This window comes from Onychostoma macrolepis, chromosome 09 (genome assembly GCF_012432095.1).
Source record: "Onychostoma macrolepis isolate SWU-2019 chromosome 09, ASM1243209v1, whole genome shotgun sequence".
In the NCBI taxonomy this organism is placed as follows: Eukaryota; Metazoa; Chordata; class Actinopteri; order Cypriniformes; family Cyprinidae; genus Onychostoma; species Onychostoma macrolepis.
In genome coordinates, this window is record NC_081163.1 from 17,242,372 (window position 1) to 17,261,752 (window position 19,381).

Consider the following 19,381-nt stretch of genomic DNA (forward strand, 5'->3'; position numbering starts at 1 on the left):
ATAGGCTAACAACAACAACAACAACAACAAACAAATAAATAACGTTTATTTGGTGCTAAAGTCAATTACAAAGCAAAACAAGTGCAATTCACAGGTCCACAAACAGCGTTGATGTTGTCAGGCGACAGCAGCTAATAATCAAATTTCATGCATTGAGGCTGATAAATGTCAGTATAACATCTCTTTCTTTACCGGATTAGCCTACTTATTTCTACCAACCCGTTGCTATTGTATTGTGAGTGGTCAATGCTTACATATAACACACTATATGCTGGAGAAATAAAGATAGAAATGACAGACAGACAAAAGATATTATTTTATTGACAGACAAAATTATTTCTTAATGAAATAATAAGCATTAAACGTTAATTGAGCTGCAACTGCAACACACTGTCATTCAAACAATAAAATATATTTTAACCCCTTAACTGTCACTCACAGTTTTGAACAGAGACATTATAGTGCACTATCCAAACTTATATTTTTATAATTCATTAATGAAAATATTTTGTAACATGATTTTAATGTACCATTTCCATGGTAATGCAATGTCTGATTTTAAAATGGGTTTCAAAGGATGAATTTTGAGATTTTAAGTTTTCTACTGATAAATAATTTCTTATGATTTTTAATTCGTGATAGAGAAAAAAGGCAACTAAGAAGGCTTTTTTGTGACAAAGGTCAGAATTCATGTCATGATGTAGATTTTTTTCAGGTGCACTCTTGTCATAAATTAAACTATTACTTTTCCTACATAATTTTTTAACAGAAAAAGTGGTAAAATACCTATTTAGGAGTCTTAGACCTTTCCAATGATATATAGTTTGTCATGATTAGATTAGGATTTAATTGTAAAATAGTGAAGTAAACGTAGGCGTCCCACAGAGGGGACGGTACAGTTAAGAGGTTAAAGCCATTTACACTAATATTTTAGATTATTTATGAAAACAGGTGGAAAAAATACAATCTCTAATAATATCACTGTATGGTGATCTTTGCCAGAGTGTTACATTTCTTGCATTAAAAACCCCTTCTGTAGTTCCCTAAAGGTTTCTGCCAGAAGGTCTGATTCTAGTCAATGTATCCCTCCGGTTCCAAAAGAAGATACTGTTCAAGTGGCTTTGGTACAGGGAGCCTGGGAATGAATGAGCAGCAGTTTTTCCCAAACTGTTTCCTCAGTGCAGACCGACACAGATGCTGTAAACTACGTGGTTTATACTCCAGTGCAAAGATAGACTCATAAAAGGATCTGTGAAGCTAAATAAAACAAACAAAAAAAAAAACAGAAAATTATAATAAATAATTCCTGCATTAATATGGTACAATAATACCAACAGCATCTGCATGCAGTGACTCATTTCAAAACTGATGTACTTCACCTTTAAGCCTTTTTGCCTTGTTTTGCTACACTATTTTTGAAACATTTATGCTATGTGTGAATCATGTTTCCAAAGGTTTCGTCTTGTAGTGAATGCAAAAACCCTTGTAAAATGATGAAAGACTTACATGAAAAATATCCTCAGGTATAGCCTCAACCCATTTGGAGGTCACAGGAACAAGTGTGTATGAGTTAAACAGGATTTCCACAGTTTTAGGTGCCTCTGCGCAGGCTGTTAATACCTTAAAACCAAACAATATAAATTAAAATAATTAATTTTGCCAACTGATCATACCAAATAGCAGTTAAAAGAAAGATGAATAAGACATCAGCAAATTAATAGACTTTAAATCAGCTTTTTTTTTTTTAATTGAATAATGTTTATGTCATGAAAAAAAAAAGATTGTTTAATGTATAGAATAAATCTCAGGGCAATTATCTTAGTGATCACCTTCAGCAGTGCTTGTGGCCAGACTTTAACAGAGCCCCGATTTAACAAAGTCTGAACAACCCTGTGAGGTTCCCACTCTTGCCGAACCACAGAGCTTTGTAGAACACTAGACAGCGGTGAACATCCATTATAGTCAATGGCATTGATATCAGCCCCATGGTCCAAGAGAAGCTCCACCAGCTTAAGCTGAACATTGCGGGCTGCCTTGTGTAGAGGACTGCGGCGTTCTTTATCAGATGAATTAATTTTAGCTCCATAGGCCAGGAGGAGACGACAGATCTCGAGGTATCGTTCATCTTGGCTGTCGTCTGTCTTTTCTGGGGCGACTCCACAAACCACCCCCAGTGGTATTTCCCCAGCAGAGCTGCTATGGTTCACGCAGGCTCCGAATCGTAGGTACAGCTGTGCATGGTGAGGTAGACCATATCTAGCTGCCACATGCAGTGGTGTTTCATCCTCTTCTTCATTGGGTAAGTTCACTTTGGCACCATATCTCACCAAGGCCTTTGCACAACTACAATGGAAATTGTAATAATTGTAAATAATTTTTGAGGTGAAGAATTTGTTGCTCATATTTTGCATTACACTCTTAAAGAGATTAAATATAATTAATATTATATTAATATGGATTTCATATTAGTTTGTACTAGTGTATAGTGACATATTTGACTATTATATTTATATTTTTACTTTTAAATTATACCTATGATTATATTTATTATAAGGTGTAGCAAAGGCCTGGTTTCACAGACAGGGCTTAGACTAAGCCAGGATTAGACCATAGTTCAACAAGGAGATTCAAATATATTTTTTTAAATGTGCCTTAGAAAAAAACATTACTGTTGTGCATCTTGAGACAAAACAAAGGCACTGATATATTTTAAGATCAGTCAGTGCAAGTTTCTTTCAGTTGAATCAGCTCAGACTTACATTTTAGTCTGGGACTAGGTTTGAGCCTTGTCTGTGAAACTGGGAGATAATGTATTCTGTATCATATTCAAATGATGATACCGTAGTGATTGTGGTGTTCTGCAGTGATGTAAGGCAGTCAGTCCCTCGTCTGTCATCTGGTTAGGATTAGCTCCATGTTCCAGCAGCAGCTCTACACATTCAGTGTTAGCGTTTGCACAGGCCTCGTGAAGTGCTGCTTTTCCTCCTGCGATAAGGTTGGGGTGTGCGCCGTGTTCCAGTAAATATAGCAGGCATTCAGAGAAACCTTGTGCAGCGGCAATACACAGTGGGCTTGTCAGTTCTCTTTTATACTCCAAAGACCAAAGACCTGGAATGGGAAATACTGTAGGTGTCAGACTATCACAACTGATGTGATTAAGGCTTCCACAAAAAGATGAAGCAGCACAATTGTTTTCAACATTGATAATAATGAGAAAAGTTTCTTGACCACCAAATAAGCAAAAACATTCAAAAATCTGGTAACACTTCAGTACAGGAACCAACTCTCATCACAGCAAAATCTCCAGTGTTGAAATCCTAGTGTTAAGGACTTTTAGAGTAAAGTGTTAAGGTTGTGGTGTTGAACTTTATGGGATTAACACTAGCTAGTGTAAACAGCGCTCTCTGGCCGGTGTAAATACGGAGAATTACCCTTATTAACTCTGTTGAGTGTTATTAGTGACATCCGGGACATTTGCTCGTGTGCGCGCTTGACCCATCTGGAATATTTTTCACAGACGCCATTTTCTTAGACTCGCGATGCGGAGCATATGAGGACGGAAAACAGCGAAATTAAGTGTTTAATCTTACTCACAATATGTGTTTTGTAATATCATATCGTTTTATAGCGATATTTACGAGGTGTGCGCCTAAACTTTTTTAAAGACATTTCTTCCACTCGAGGCGGACCAGACAAGGACGTTTCTTTTTAAAAGGGAAACGCCGGAAGTTAAGTGTTTTATCTCATTTAAGTTATATGCATTTCACAACATCATATTGATTTATAGCGATATTTGTGTGGTGTACACAAACTTTTTCTCAGAGAGATATTTTTCTTCACTCATGATGCGGAGAAGACGGGCAAATTGGTTTTATCATGGAAAACACCGAAAGTAAGTGTTTAACCTCATTTACATTTTGTATTTTATAAAATAATATTACTTTATGACGATATTGTTATGCTGTGCGCGCCTAAACGAGCCTAAACGTTTCTCACAGATGCATTTGAATGGCTATGCATTGTCATGGAAGTCGCTTTTAACAGGGGAAACATAAGAAGTAAGTGTTTTACCTCATTTAAAATTTGTGTTTTATTACATCACATATTGATTAATAGCGATATTTATGTGTTGTGTGCTCCTAAACCTTTCTCAGAGAGACATTTTCTTTCACTGGAGATGCGGAGCAGACGGGGAAGTTGGTCTTCTCCAGGAAAACACTGAGTGAGTTAAATTGTTTGTCATTCAAAGTGATTTTGTGCCCTCACAAGTCTTGGAATATGGCACATGAGTCGCATAAACTACTTTAGACACTTTATTATCTTTTTTTAAAGCATGAACGTGTTTTGTGTTCAGCAAATGTGAATCATATAGGTTTGGAATTACAATTTTAAGTTAACTGTTCCTTTAATATTGTTACAGATGGTTCATGCTGGTTTAACAGAAAAATCGAAAGGAGATGATGTGCTTGAAGAGTATGAAGCCACCAATACATTAAGTGGGATGAGAAGAGCTTTGTTAGGACACATACCAGAGACATGGGTAAGCCGGCTCGTAAGCCACAATTGCATATTTTAAGATTATTGATTGTCATGCTTAATTTTTTTGATTATTAAACAATAATAATAAAGAGTCTGATCTCCTTCTAAAAATGTTTCGTAAAAAAACGCATCAAATGTAAGTTTTTGGTATGCTTGCATTGTCATTTATGTTCCGTCCCATTTATGTGCAATCATTTTGGTAGGAGTCCAACCATAAGTGAACAGTAAATGTTTACTTGTACTCATGCCTTTCCACAGATGCCATGTATGACAGTTTCTTCTGTTGATTATACAAAATATCTATTTTTGTGTTCCTCTGAAGACAGAAGGTCCTACAGGTGTGAAACCACATGAGTATAAATAAATGATGACAGAATTTTCAGTTTTGGGTTAACTATTCTTATATTGTAAGTGATACTTGTCCCTGACATTTCACCTGATAAATGGATGTGAAATAATCCTTTTTGTTTTTTCTCCTATTTTACAGGAGCACTTTTGTGATGCTGCAAGTGGGAGTTGGGTATCTTGCTTGGCTGAAAACTGCAGAGAAACACATCTCGTCTTGCTGAAAACTACTCTTTACAAGGAGGTCCAAACACCATTAGCAGAGACTTTGTTCAGTGAGCATTAACATGCATTCTGCCTGGATGCTAATGAATGGGATGCTGTTGTCTAAACTGATAAATGTAAGCGTTATAAACCTCATGACATTAAGTGTACATATGGACCAAATAAGAATATGTATTTTCACTGATTTGCTTTGACATTATGATGTTTTAATTGTTGTAAGAACATGTTCTTTACATGCATTGAATGTGAAAACATTTTTCTCAGGGAAAAAGATTTACAATGTTTCAATTAAAAATTGTAAAAGTGTATTGTTTTGTGAGTTTATTTTTTTATATTTTTACCTGAACATTGGTGCAGTGTTCACCAGTTGAGGGAGTTAAATTCACTCTTTAAAATTTGCAGTGTAGGTATGTTTTAATCTGCATTACCATTTTAAAATAAGTATTTACATTAAATCAACAATAATAATAATTTCTTACCACCATTAGTGTTTAAAATTAAACACTAACACAGTGTTGGTATAATAAACACTTTCGTCAGTGTTGTTTTAACACTAGCAAAGATGGACCTGTATGTTCACCCGGAAAGTGTTAATTTTAACACCCATGGTGACAAATCTCCCAACATATTTTTGCTGTGCACTATTAACTATTTGCTTATTAGCATGCCTATTATTAACATATTGCCTGTTTATTATAACTATTATTATAGTACTTATAAAGCACATATTCTGCATGACCATATTCGACATCCCTAATTCTACCCAATACCTAAACTTGACAACCACCATAATAACCATTAATAAGCAGCAAATCAGGGGTATATTGAGGCAAAAGTTGTAGTTAATTAATTATTATCAGCGAGAATTGAACCTTAAAATAAAGTATGACCAAAAATCTAACTGACGCCAAACTATTTAATGATAGTGTATGCCAAACCTTTTAGGCAATCAGAAATTAAATGAATGCTTTTCAGGAAAGATTATATTCTAAAAATGTAAATAAAATAAGTTACGCTTGCTAATTTGTTAAAAATATTAATAAGTTAAAATATTGCAAGTAGAAATAGTGCAATAAAGTTTAAAACTAATAGGTTTTAAAATGCTCAATAATATAAAAAATAAACACATATAAGCAGCAAGAAAATTTTTTTTTGTTTCATCTCTGTTATAAAAGAATAAACTCAATCTTTGTTTCATTCATCAGTACAGCACAAAAAAAAAAAATAAAAATAAAACACGTACAGTGGTTTTGATACACCTCAGAAGTTTCTATCCCACAAATGACTGTTTTACCTGAGGGTCCAAAGGTGGTGTCTGTGTGAGCTTGCCACTCAAGTTCCTCGCGGCTCACATTGTAAAACACATCAACATCAATATAGTTCCTTTTAAGGAGGTTATGAAGCCCTCTTGTGTCTCCCTTCACTACGGCTCTATAGAGCCATAAGGAACGTAAATGAGCTCTTTCCCATTGATCCTGTCCTAACTCACAGTTATCTTCCAGCAGAGCCTGCCATCCATTCAGCTGCACAGTGGAACAGAGGTTCTCAAAGTGCATAGTTCTTAGCATCCTCTTACCTTTTCAAATGGCTTAGGCTTTCAAGGACTTTAGTTTATATAGTGCTAGTCATGTTTTCCTATGGGTTCAAGCACTTTTTGCCTCTATTTTTAGTAAGTCATTGTTCTCCATCAGTTGGTCATAGCTTACTGGGGCCATTTTTAGCTGCTGATGTATGAGATAGATGCTAAATCCTTTGAGCTTCTACTATCTATGCCCATTTGTTGCCTTTTGTTTTATTTGAATAATAGACCTGTCTTTTCAGGGACATTTAAGACAAACAAGTCGTAGGGGTGTTGCATAGAGACAGACCCAAACAGAAACTCGCATCAGGGCTCATGAGTATTGACCTGTGCATGGCATTCATATGCACAGAAGATTACCACAATCCCTTAGAAATCCTGTGTCAACTCCACACAGATTCCTCTCCACAGTAATGCTTCATTCACCCACAGATGGTATGAGGCACAATGCTGTGAGTTAAGTGATAAAGGACTTGTAGAGCATGGCACATTTAGTCTATTTTAGAAAATGGAAGCTTTGTTATCCTTGCATGAAAAGCTTCAGTATGTCAGTGTGTCTCATGTAAGACGCCTGTCTCATCAAAAGGGAGTGCAGGGAATGTGAGGGGTGTTTACTAGCAGACATGCTGTCTGTGGTAAAAGCCTGGATTACAGTATGACTTGTATATTTCATATACATATCCAGATGATATCCAACTTTACAACAGGTCATTACCAAAACAGTTAAATCTGATTGGTCACTAGAGTTTTTTTTTTTTTGTATATGCTGTGATAGTGGAAACGTGATAACGACATTTTAAAAACTTTATTAAAAGGACAGTTCATCCAAAAACTAAAATTATGTCATGCTTACCCTTATGCCATTCCAATCCAAACCCATAAAACTTTCATTCATCTTTGAAATCAAATGAAGATATTTTTTAAAGAAAATATCAAGCAAGTATGATTGAGCTTCTGCATATGTGATGTGCTCAATATACAATGTGGGCTCTTTATATGGCATCTGTTTCCATGAAAAACATCCATGGAACATTTCTGTTGTACAAAAGGTTCGTAATATTGCAGAAAGTTTCCTGAGGTGGTGGCGTTTCATAAAACCCTAGGGTACAGCTACGCATTCCAGGGGTGCGGGGGGATCATGTTTAGAATAACATGAGGATGAATAAATGATGACATAATTTTCCTTTGTGGGGTGAACCTTTAATATTAGCTTTATCAGAGAGACCAAACTAGCTGATACACAACATATGCTGCATTTCAACAGGATATCGAAGCTCGAGAACATGACTGATATGAATATATATAGGAGTATAATGGAATTTTACAATTTTATTAGGTTTTAAGTTTATACTTTAAAAAAGTCCTCTCTGAATGCACAAACATTAGTGTATTCATTTCTGCAGGCTTCAGACCAACATGATGCTGAAATATTAACAAAGAAATTTATTTTTCAATTATTTTCTTCCCTAAAATAACATTAGACACGCATTGTTTTCATCAAATCTGACTCACCCCGTTTCTGAGCAGTCCACAGCAGTTCATCGCTCTGAAATTCAAGAACTTTGTTTAGTTGCTCTGGATCAGAGAACCCATCCTGCATGTCTCTCCAGTGGTGGGTTAGCAGGTCATTGAGAACAGGGGGACAAAGAAAGTCAATGCCTGGTTGTTTATAACCCTTGGTCTTTTCTTTTCTGACACCCTGGCTGCTTTCTAAAGACGACCGCCTTCTCTCTGTCAAGAATGTGGCCTTTTGACTGACAACACGCGCCCCACTGCCTTGGGAGAGCATGGCTAATATTGACAATCCTTTCCACTTCTTACCTGTTTGATTTTATGGCTATTTATATCATCACTGTTGCTCTGTATCTTGTATTTTTAGAACAAATGACATGTGATCAGCAGGGTAATTGCATGACAAGGGGGCCCTCATCATTGTTTTCATCAACAACACAGAGGCTGAGTGTTCAGAGAGGTCAGTTCGATAAATATGCCAAATGCACAGCTGAATGGAAAGCATTGCTGATGATATCACCACTGCACAAGCCAAGAATAGAATCAGACTCTCCATTTCAACAAATCATGAGGTGTGACGGCATTGTCCTCCAATCACCGCTGACCGGGAATCTGATCCTCACCAATGCTTTACATTGTGACCTTAATTCCAAAAGTGCCCTGAGCTGTCAACTGTAATTCTAGTGAGAAGTGAAAGGGCATCGGTTTCTCCTTGATGCAGATTATTTAGTTTAGTTAACATTAACTGTGCTGATCACTGGAATTATGTCAAAACAATTTGTTATACATAGGGCTTTAAGGTTCTGATTACTATTATAGGCAGTTCTTATGCAGCTGTGTAGGTGCATGTGAAATATGTCATTAGCTGCACTTTCATGTGACCTCACATGTAACCATAAACATGGGCTGCTGAGCTGATGACATGAGTATTTAATGGCTGTACTTATGTACCATCAAATATGTTGAAGCAATGAGGACAAATTCAAGTTAATGGTTTATTGCTTTATATTTTACAATGTGGGAGTGACAATAAAGCATTTAGCTGAACTTCCTATGGAGTCAATTTAATTCCATACATATTTGCAAGAAAATTTAAGCATTGCAAAAGAAAATAAGGTCCCACTTTATATTAGGTGGCCTTAACTACTATGTACTTACATTTAAATTAATCATTTGGTACAATGCACTTATTGTGTACATACATGTTTTTACATTGTACTTATATTTTTAAAAATACCTATATGTAATTACATCTGTAATTAATTTCTGTTATTACATTTATAATTACACTGTTGACCCATCCCCAGAGGTGGGTAGAGTACCCAAAACTGTACTCAAGTAAAAGTAAAAGTACTTGAAGAAATATTTACTCAAGTAAAAGTAAAAGTAATAGTCTGAATAGTTACTTGAGTAAGAGTAAAAAGTATCGGATAAAAACTACTCAAGTAGTTAGTTACTAGTTACTTTGGATCATATACTGAATATAATCTATTTTTATTTAGATATATAGATATTTAGATACATTTTTATACACACGCACACACACACACACACACACTGCCGTTCAAAATACCTTTAATTTTTTTTTAATGTAATTTATTTCAGTGATGCAAATCAGAATTTTTATCAGCCTGATTTATTATCAATGCTGTTCTTTTTAGCTTTCTAATCATAAAAGAATCCTGAACAAACTGTCACAGGTTCCAAAAATATTAAGCAGCAAAACTGTTTCCTGTTGAAAAAACAGCATATGCTGGTTAGGTATGTTTGAAGCATGGGATGCTGGTTTGAACTGATTTAAGCTGGTCCAACCAGCTCAAGACCAGCACATGACCAGCACAAACCAGCATCCCAGCTTCAAAACATACCTAACCAGCATATGCTGTTTTTTTGTTTTTGTTTTTTTTCAACAACACTGGTAACAAAACAATATATTTGAATGATTTCTGAAGGATCATATTACACCGAAAACTGGAGTAACAGCTGATACAAATTCTGATTTGCATCACTGAGTTAAATTAAATTAAAAGTTTAATTATGTATTATAAATGTATATAACCTCTGACACGGAGAAGAGTAAAATCTCCTCACATGACCGCTACAGAACATCTGAACATAACGAAACAAATGCACATTGACGGATCTTCTTCCGCCTGTTCCATAAAATGTAAACAAATGTAGCCTTTATTTCTGCAAGCGTAAATATTGTGAAAATTTCCATATTAATTGTGTCTAGGCAAGGCATTCCTCCTGGAACTAACGCGGGTTTGGCGGGTGTTTATTTCATACTCCGTCACAGCTTATTTAATGAATCAAATATACATTGTATTTAATGTGTAAGGTACATGTACAACAAACTGTAATGTCATAGTGGTATCGTGAACTGTAATCGAATCTATACCTGTGGAACCGTCAGCACACGCGGTGTTCTTCTAATAAAGATCTTCATAGCTAGTAAACCATAGCCTTTGCTTTCAACTGACTGTTGATCCAGAGCCACGTCTTCAGCGCTCTTGATGTTACAACTCTGAGTGAGAACCGCCTCAGACGACTCAGCGCGCGCGGCAGGGAACTGAACGAATCATTCAAACTGATTCGCGAACCGATTCATTGGTCTGCCAACTGGTTTGATCAAGCCTTCGAATAGAATTGACTCAAAAGAATGAATCATTCGCGAACGGGCAACGCTCATTGCCCAGAAAAAAAAGTAGATGGCGCGCTTGGAATAAACTGAAGGATTTTTAACTTGTATGCATTAAGATAAAGTAACGAGAGGAGCGTCGCCCACAGTAACGAAGTAAAAGTACCGTTTTTTCACTAAAAATGTACTTGAGTAAGAGTAAAAGTACCCATTTTTAAATATACTCTAAAAGTATTAGTTACCCAAAAAATGTACTCAAGTAAATGTAACGAAGTAAATGTAACTCGTTACTACCCACCTCTGCCCATCCCTTACACCTAAACCCACCCTTAAACCTACCCATACCACCAAACGTGTCCCTAACCTTACCCGTATCCCACCTCAATAGCAGCAATAGTGTTTTACAATACAATATAACCACAATAAGTACATTGTACTTATTTTTTGATGTAAGTACATAGTAGTTAAGGCCACCTAATGTAAAGTGTGACCGAAAATAAAGTTTTGCAAACGAAAATGAAAGTATTGAGAAAAAAATAAATGTGCTTTTTGTAAACAAAAATAAAGAATTCCAAAAGAAAATGAAGTATTGCAAGAAGAAAAGATGTTTTGCATTTATTTTTTCTCAATACTTTCATTTTCGTTTGCAAAACTTTATTTTCTTTTGCAATGCTTCAATACTCTTGCAAATATATATATGGCATTAAATTGACTCCATAAACTTCAGCTTCTCAGTTGTAGCTTTGGTTGAAGGTAACTTTATATTGCATTTTTGTTTGCCGCATATTTTTTCACAATTTGTATTACAAAAAGAACTGAAAACCCTTAGTTTATTATTTCAGAAGGTCTACAGACTGAGAGAAATGCTGGGATCTGTAACAATTACACACATGAAAGGGGTTCCCTGCTGAAAATAAAGAACAGCTGTTTTAGCTGTTTTTTTGTTTGTTTTTTTCAGCAGGGTTCTATTCAAAATACTTTTAATTTTTAAATAAATTTTTTTTTGAAGCGGTGTTGATTGATGGGATTAAACATATACTAATTTTGCAATTACAGTGGGGTAAAATATTATTTGATCCCCTGCTGATTTTGTACGTTTGCCCACTGACAAAAAGAAATGATCAGTCTACAATTTAATGGTAGGTTTATTTGAACAGTGAGAGACAGAATAACAACAAAAACATCCAGAAAAATGCATTTAAAAAAAATTATAAATTGATTTGCATTTTAATGAGTGAAATAAGTATTTGACCCCTTCGCAAAACATGACTTAGTACTTGGTGGCAAAACCCTTGTTAGCAAACACAGAGGTCAGACGTTTCTTGTAGTTGGCCGCCAGGTTTGCACACATCTCAGGAGGGATTTTGTCCCACTCCTCTTTGCAGATCCTCTCCAAGTCATTAAGATTTCGAGGCTGACGTTTGGCAACTCGAGCCTTCAGCTCCCTCCACAGATTTTCTGTGGGATTAAGGTCTGGAGACTGGCTAGGCCACTCCAGGACCTTAATGTGCTCTTCATTGTCATGCTGGAATACCCATCCACGACCCATTTTCAATGCCCTGGCTGGATTCAATGCTCTGGCCCTGACAGTACATGGCCCCGTCCAGCGTCCCTTTGATGCGGTCCAATTGTCCTGTCCCTTAGCAGAAAAACACCCCAAAGCATAATCTTTGAGTTGAGTTGAGTTGATGCCAAGGAGCTCGATTTTGGTCTCATCTGACCACAACACTTTCACCCAGTTCTCCTCTGAATCATTCAGATGTTTCATTGGCAAACTTCAGATGGGCTGTACATGTGCTTTCTTGAGCAGGGGGACCTTGCGGGCGCTGCAGGATTTCAGTCCTTCACGGCGTAGTGTGTTACCAATTGTTTTCTTGGTGACTATGGTCCCAGCTGCCTTGAGATCATTGACAAGATCCTCCCGTGTAGTTCTGGGCTGATTCCTCACCATTCTCATGATCACTGAAACTCCACGAGGTGAGATCTTGCATGGAGCCCCAGACCGAGGGAGACTGACAGTTATTTTGTGTTTCTTCCATTTGCGAATAATCGCACCAACTGTTGTCACCTTCTCACCATATGTACTGGTACTATTTATGTAAACGCTGCGTAACTTTCATATGTTTGATGGGCGCGTGCGTTGAACATTCGAGGCGCATTTAAACTGGAGTGGAGGGAGTTTCCATGGAAATGGGCGGCAACTCAGCTGACAAGTAGCAAAAAAACTCCGTCTCTCACTATTGTTTTTACTGCTTTCAGGTAAATTAGTCCCTAAAATTACACAAATAATACATACAACTGTTCCTGACACTTTCTTACATGTAACTGACACGCTTCTGTTGAATATTTACTTTCCAGAAATGGTTCAGTGTCATCGGAAAAAGTCCGTTAGCATCACAACTGTGAGCTAACTATAGAGGCTAACTATTAGAGTTAAGCTAGCTATAGATTTGAGCTCTTATTTATGAAAGTTTGGGATTTTAATCACATATTATGTGTAGATGAGTGATTTCTATAGCTTTGTAAATGTTTTGCTGTCAATTTGTTAATGAAAGTATTGAGAAAAAATAAATGTGCTTTTGTAAACAAAAATAAAGAATTCCAAAAGAAAATGAAGTATTGCAAGAAGAAAAGATGTTTTGCATTTATTTTTTCTCAATACTTTCATTTTCGTTTGCAAAACTTTATTTTCTTTTGCAATGCTTCAATACTCTTGCAAATATATATATGGCATTAAATTGACTCCATAAACTTCAGCTTCTCAGTTGTAGCTTTGGTTGAAGGTAACTTTATATTGCATTTTTGTTTGCCGCATATTTTTTCACAATTTGTATTACAAAAGAACTGAAAACCCTTAGTTTATTATTTCAGAAGGTCTACAGACTGAGAGAAATGCTGGGATCTGTAACAATTACACACATGAAAGGGGTTCCCTGCTGAAAATAAAGAACAGCTGTTTTAGCTGTTTTTTTGTTTGTTTTTTTCAGCAGGGTTCTATTCAAAATACTTTTAATTTTTAAATAAATTTTTTTTGAAGCGGTGTTGATTGATGGGATTAAACATATACTAATTTTGCAATTACAGTGGGGTAAAATATTATTTGATCCCCTGCTGATTTTGTACGCTTGCCCACTGACAAAAAGAAATGATCAGTCTACAATTTAATGGTAGGTTTATTTGAACAGTGAGAGACAGAATAACAACAAAACATCCAGAAAAATGCATTTAAAAAATTATAAATTGATTTGCATTTTAATGAGTGAAATAAGTATTTGACCCTTCGCAAAACATGACTTAGTACTTGGTGGCAAAACCCTTGTTAGCAAACACAGAGGTCAGACGTTTCTTGTAGTTGGCCGCCAGGTTTGCACACATCTCAGGAGGATTTTGTCCCACTCCTCTTTGCAGATCCTCTCCAAGTCATTAAGATTTCGAGGCTGACGTTTGGCAACTCGAGCCTTCAGCTCCCTCCACAGATTTTCTGTGGGATTAAGGTCTGGAGACTGGCTAGGCCACTCCAGGACCTTAATGTGCTCTTCATTGTCATGCTGGAATACCCATCCACGACCCATTTTCAATGCCCTGGCTGGATTCAATGCTCTGGCCCTGACAGTACATGGCCCCGTCCAGCGTCCCTTTGATGCGGTCCAATTGTCCTGTCCCCTTAGCAGAAAAACACCCCCAAAGCATAATCTTTGAGTTGAGTTGAGTTGATGCCAAGGAGCTCGATTTTGGTCTCATCTGACCACAACACTTTCACCCAGTTCTCCTCTGAATCATTCAGATGTTTCATTGGCAAACTTCAGATGGGCTGTACATGTGCTTTCTTGAGCAGGGGGACCTTGCGGGCGCTGCAGGATTTCAGTCCTTCACGGCGTAGTGTGTTACCAATTGTTTTCTTGGTGACTATGGTCCCAGCTGCCTTGAGGTCATTGACAAGATCCTCCCGTGTAGTTCTGGGCTGATTCCTCACCATTCTCATGATCACTGAAACTCCACGAGGTGAGATCTTGCATGGAGCCCCAGACCGAGGGAGACTGACAGTTATTTTGTGTTTCTTCCATTTGCGAATAATCGCACCAACTGTTGTCACCTTCTCACCATATGTACTGGTACTATTTATGTAAACGCTGCGTAACTTTCATATGTTTGATGGGCGCGTGCGTTGAACATTCGAGGCGCATTTAAACTGGAGTGGAGGGAGTTTCCATGGAAATGGGCGGCAACTCAGCTGACAAGTAGCAAAAAAACTCCGTCTCTCACTATTGTTTTTACTGCTTTCAGGTAAATTAGTCCCTAAAATTACACAAATAATACATACAACTGTTCCTGACACTTTCTTACATGTAACTGACACGCTTCTGTTGAATATTTACTTTCCAGAAATGGTTCAGTGTCATCGGAAAAAGTCCGTTAGCATCACAACTGTGAGCTAACTATAGAGGCTAACTATTAGAGTTAAGCTAGCTATAGATTTGAGCTCTTATTTATGAAAGTTTGGGATTTTAATCACATATTATGTGTAGATGAGTGATTTCTATAGCTTTGTAAATGTTTTGCTGTCAATTTGTTAATGGATGAATTGAAATAAGTTAATTAATTTAACCTAAAAGTATGCACTGTACTGTTAATCAATCCACTTAAATGAACTAAAATGGCCTGAAGCTAACGTTATTTCAAACATGTTTTTATCTTTCATTGTAGACAAATATTGATAAAAATTGTACTGTGATTTTAGGAGTGTCAGAAAAAACCCTCTAATGCTGCTGATAGAGATATAGGAAACACAGGTGATCTGAGAAAGCTTATTAAATAACTTCATATGTATTTTTCACAATATATTTCACCTATATCATCATGCATCTTTAAAACCTAAAAACGTAAACCCTCGATTTTTTGTATGTTCTGTACATTATTCTTTCTCTTTTCTGCATTTCACTTCTGCTGTAGTTTGTTTCTAATAAACCTGACATTGTATACTACATATTGTTGGCTCTGCGACAGATTGTTTATGTTCCTATATTCTTCCATGCTGATGGCCGTGCAGCAGAGTTGGAGGGGACCTCTTGTTGAAGAACATCTCCAAGACACTATGAACCATCTGACTAGTAAGTAAAAACTCAAACATTCAAAAGTTTATCAGATATTTAAAAAATATATCAAATAAATATAAAATATTTTTGGAGTCCTGTATGTCTTACAAGGCCATCTCGTTTAACACTGCATTGAGGACACTACAACCAGAGAGGTACAACATAATTAAAAGCGAGACACAGATAATAATAATAAATGAAAATTGAATGATGAAAATTTAATGGTAAGACAGAACCGAGTACCGTGACTGTGCCTCACTTTAAAGTGTAGCAGTCTGTAATGGTCATCAGATACCAGATGGATAGTGAAGGTGGGAATTATAAGTTTGATTTTCTAAATTTTAAAAATAGTAAAGTGTTTGTTCAAGTAGACTACAAAGTCTACTTGAACAAACACTTTACTATTTTTAAAATTTAGACAATTGCAGGTTTCAACAATGCTTGTGGAAACCTCACACAAGCCTGAAAGGTGCTTAAAACTTAAAATCTTATTTGCACTCTTGAAAACTGTTCACCAAAGACTGCACACTTCACCACCAAGATCAAAATGAGCGTTGTGAATGTAAAAGGTTCACATTACATTCATAACAATCATTGTTAATGTTTGAATTGTATTTCAGGGCTGTTCGTGAAGACAGATAATCAAGAGATGTTGTGACAACTTGGACAGAATTCAGCTCCAGATCCACCCTCCACACCAGACTTCTCATGCACAAGGATTGCTGTCTACTAGCATATTATGTGTTCTCTTCATAGTTAGGTGCTTGCAGATATTACTTGATTTTTAGATATAAAGAAAACTTTTTTCCCTTTTTTTTTTCTTTTCCCCCAAAGCACCTAAAAGCCATTTCACATGATGTTGATTCATTAAACTTGGTTTGCTATAATACATCTATTCATAAGTGCACCAGTGTGAATCATAATTCCCCCCACATTTGCTGTATATACATAAAGTGATATCGTTGTCATAGTATTTTTTCAGTGGTTAACTAATTCATTAAGACAGTCTCTTGCTCCCACCTATTGACATAAAAATGTAACCTGCAATGTTTTTTTGTTTTTTTGAAAAAAGAAAAGATTTTTGCATATGATTTCCAATTAATTATTGGAAGTGGGTTGGTTAAGGGCCTGATTAGCTGATGCATTACAATGCTAGATTCAGGTTCAATAGGGGAGCATGTGATTAGTTGAGAAATTGTGCATAGTTAATGATGGCTCTTAAATATTTAAATACAGTGTGTTGAATGCGTAATAAGACTTGCATATTTGTGCATAATGTTTTGACCCTGGATGCTTACAGAAGGATAATTTTTCATTTATGTGCCAGAAACATCATAAGCATTCATAATTTTGTTGGTTCATGCTGAACTGGTGTTGATAAATGTACTCTTTATATTAATAAGTCAATTTATATTGTCACTGTTTTTAAGTTACATTGTCTGGAGAGTTTTTCAGTGTCCAAATTTTGTTTGTATTCTATTTATTATGAAGGAGCAAATTATAATCTCGATAATGAAAACATTTACATGTGTGGAGATTTAATTTATTTACATAAAGTTTGAGTAAATGGGAATATATTCTATGAAACATGTTTAAGTTTATTTAATTGAATATTTTAATGTTTAAAAATATATTTGCATTCATAGAAATCGAATATATTTACATGTACAGAAATGTAATATGTTAACAAATATTAGAAATTAATATATGGACAAATATTGCAAATTAATATATTTACATAGTCTGATATCTAAATGTATTTACATATAAAGTGAATAAATATATGTAAATATTTCCGATAAAAATATATTTACATATATTTAATATATGTGAAAAATATTAAAAGCGGCCAAAATCAAATATTTAAATATATTTTTAATATATATTTCAAAGTATATTTACATATATTGTATAAAATATATTTTCTTCTATTTGAATTTAAGATATTTAAATATAATCAAAATATATTTATTAAAAATATATTTCAATCTATGTGACTTCTGTATAGGCAAGCTGCATGGCGATGGTCTTGTAGCCCATTCCAGCCTTGTGTAGGTCTACAATCTTGTCCCTGACATCCTTGGACAGCTCTTTGGTATTGGCCATGGTGGAGAGTTTGGAATCTGATTGACTGATTCCTTCTGTGGACAGGTTGTCTTTTATACAGGTATCAAACTGAGATTAGGAGCTCCTAATCTCAGCTCCTTACCTGTATAAAAGACACCTGGGAGCCAGAAATCTTGCTGATTGATAGGGGATCAAATACTTATTTCACTCATTAAAATGCAAATCAATTTATAACTTTTTTTAAAATGCCTTTTTTCTGGATTTTTTTTTTATTTTTATTTTATTCTGTCTCTCACTGTTCAAATAAACCTATAGACTGATCATTTCTTTGTCAACACAAAATCAGCAGGGGATCAAATAATTTTTTCCCCCTCACTGTAAGTGTGAAAACCAAACTCTAGTAAAACTTCAACAGTGTGCATTTAATCATACATTTTCCAGCATCAACTAAAGCATGTTTGTGCTGTACTTACCCAACAGTACAGCTGGGGGGAGCTCAACATCAGGGTCTTTCATCCAATCATCATTTGACAACTCTATGATGATATTTGGATTTTCTTTGCTTGCCTCTGTGAGAAGGGTCTGCACACATGTAGAGTCCTCCTTACTTTGTGCTTCTTTAAGAGCCTTAACAAATTCTGATTCAACAGGGTAATCTAATACAATGTTGTCTGACATTGTTTGATAACACTCTCAGTAGGGTTTTCCCCTTCCACACTAAGCCTGAGACCGTAATAAGTTTCATATGTGGCGCATCTGTTGTTGTTCTCTGTGGTTACATCTAAATATAGACAGGTCCAACTGTAAGTCGATCTAAATGTTTATAAGACTGGCGTGAGCATTTACACTGTGCAAACCCACAGTGAAATCTACTAGTGGAGCAACAAAAACAAAGTGTACTAATAAATTGTACATTTTGTATCACACTCGCAATACAACCTATTTTAATTTTGTGTGACTTCAGAAAGTCTTAAATTTCCAAACTTGTGTAAGCATAGATGTCACAGTAAGGATCTGTTTTAGGAGACGTGTTTCTATAAATACAGTGCTATGAGAGGTGTATTATAGGCAGTGAGAGGAAATCTGTAGACATGCTCTTCTCACTAGACATAAACCTGGTGAGCAGCTGGCCAGCAGTGTCAGAACAGTCAATCAAGTCAACAATATTATGCTGTTCTGAGAAGAGCAGTTGACAGAGCTGCTGTAAGCCTCTAATCTGTCCCGTACTGCTTTAACAGAATACATAGCCTACTCAAATGGGTCTCTGAAAGAGCAACTCTTTAACCTCCGTGCTAAACAAGATTCAAACTAGTCTCCAGTACCTCCCCACATTTTTGTTTTCCAGCTATAGCATCCAAAATAATAGGTAATAGGTCAACT

At 35.9% G+C, this 19,381-nt stretch overlaps 1 protein-coding gene and 1 long non-coding RNA gene across 5 annotated transcripts; one reads left to right on the forward strand and one right to left on the reverse strand.

Moving 5' to 3' along the window:
* Positions 1 to 58: 58 nt before the first annotated feature.
* On the reverse strand, positions 59 to 19,286 carry asb18 (ankyrin repeat and SOCS box containing 18). Of its 4 annotated transcripts, none has more exons than XM_058786160.1 (6): positions 18,475 to 18,626; positions 8,201 to 8,282; positions 2,841 to 3,108; positions 1,830 to 2,343; positions 1,507 to 1,620; positions 61 to 1,257 (listed from the first exon to the last, which is right to left on the reverse strand). In XM_058786160.1, the coding sequence occupies exons 1-6, from the start codon at positions 18,502 to 18,504 to the stop codon at positions 1,072 to 1,074; spliced, it is 1,194 nt and encodes a 397-aa protein (XP_058642143.1). In that variant the 5' UTR covers positions 18,505 to 18,626; the 3' UTR covers positions 61 to 1,071. The 4 variants fall into 4 exon arrangements, with proteins under 4 accessions (XP_058642142.1, XP_058642141.1, XP_058642143.1 ...); XM_058786161.1 differs by having other exon boundaries at positions 62 to 1,257; positions 8,201 to 8,234; positions 18,475 to 18,613; XM_058786159.1 differs by lacking the exon at positions 8,201 to 8,282 and having other exon boundaries at positions 59 to 1,257; positions 18,475 to 19,286.
* Positions 3,670 to 5,415, forward strand: LOC131546544 (uncharacterized). Its single transcript, XR_009272738.1, has 5 exons — positions 3,670 to 3,892; positions 3,999 to 4,058; positions 4,155 to 4,222; positions 4,421 to 4,540; positions 5,027 to 5,415. It is a non-coding gene; the product is annotated as an uncharacterized LOC131546544 (long non-coding RNA).
* Positions 19,287 to 19,381: the final 95 nt, after the last annotated feature.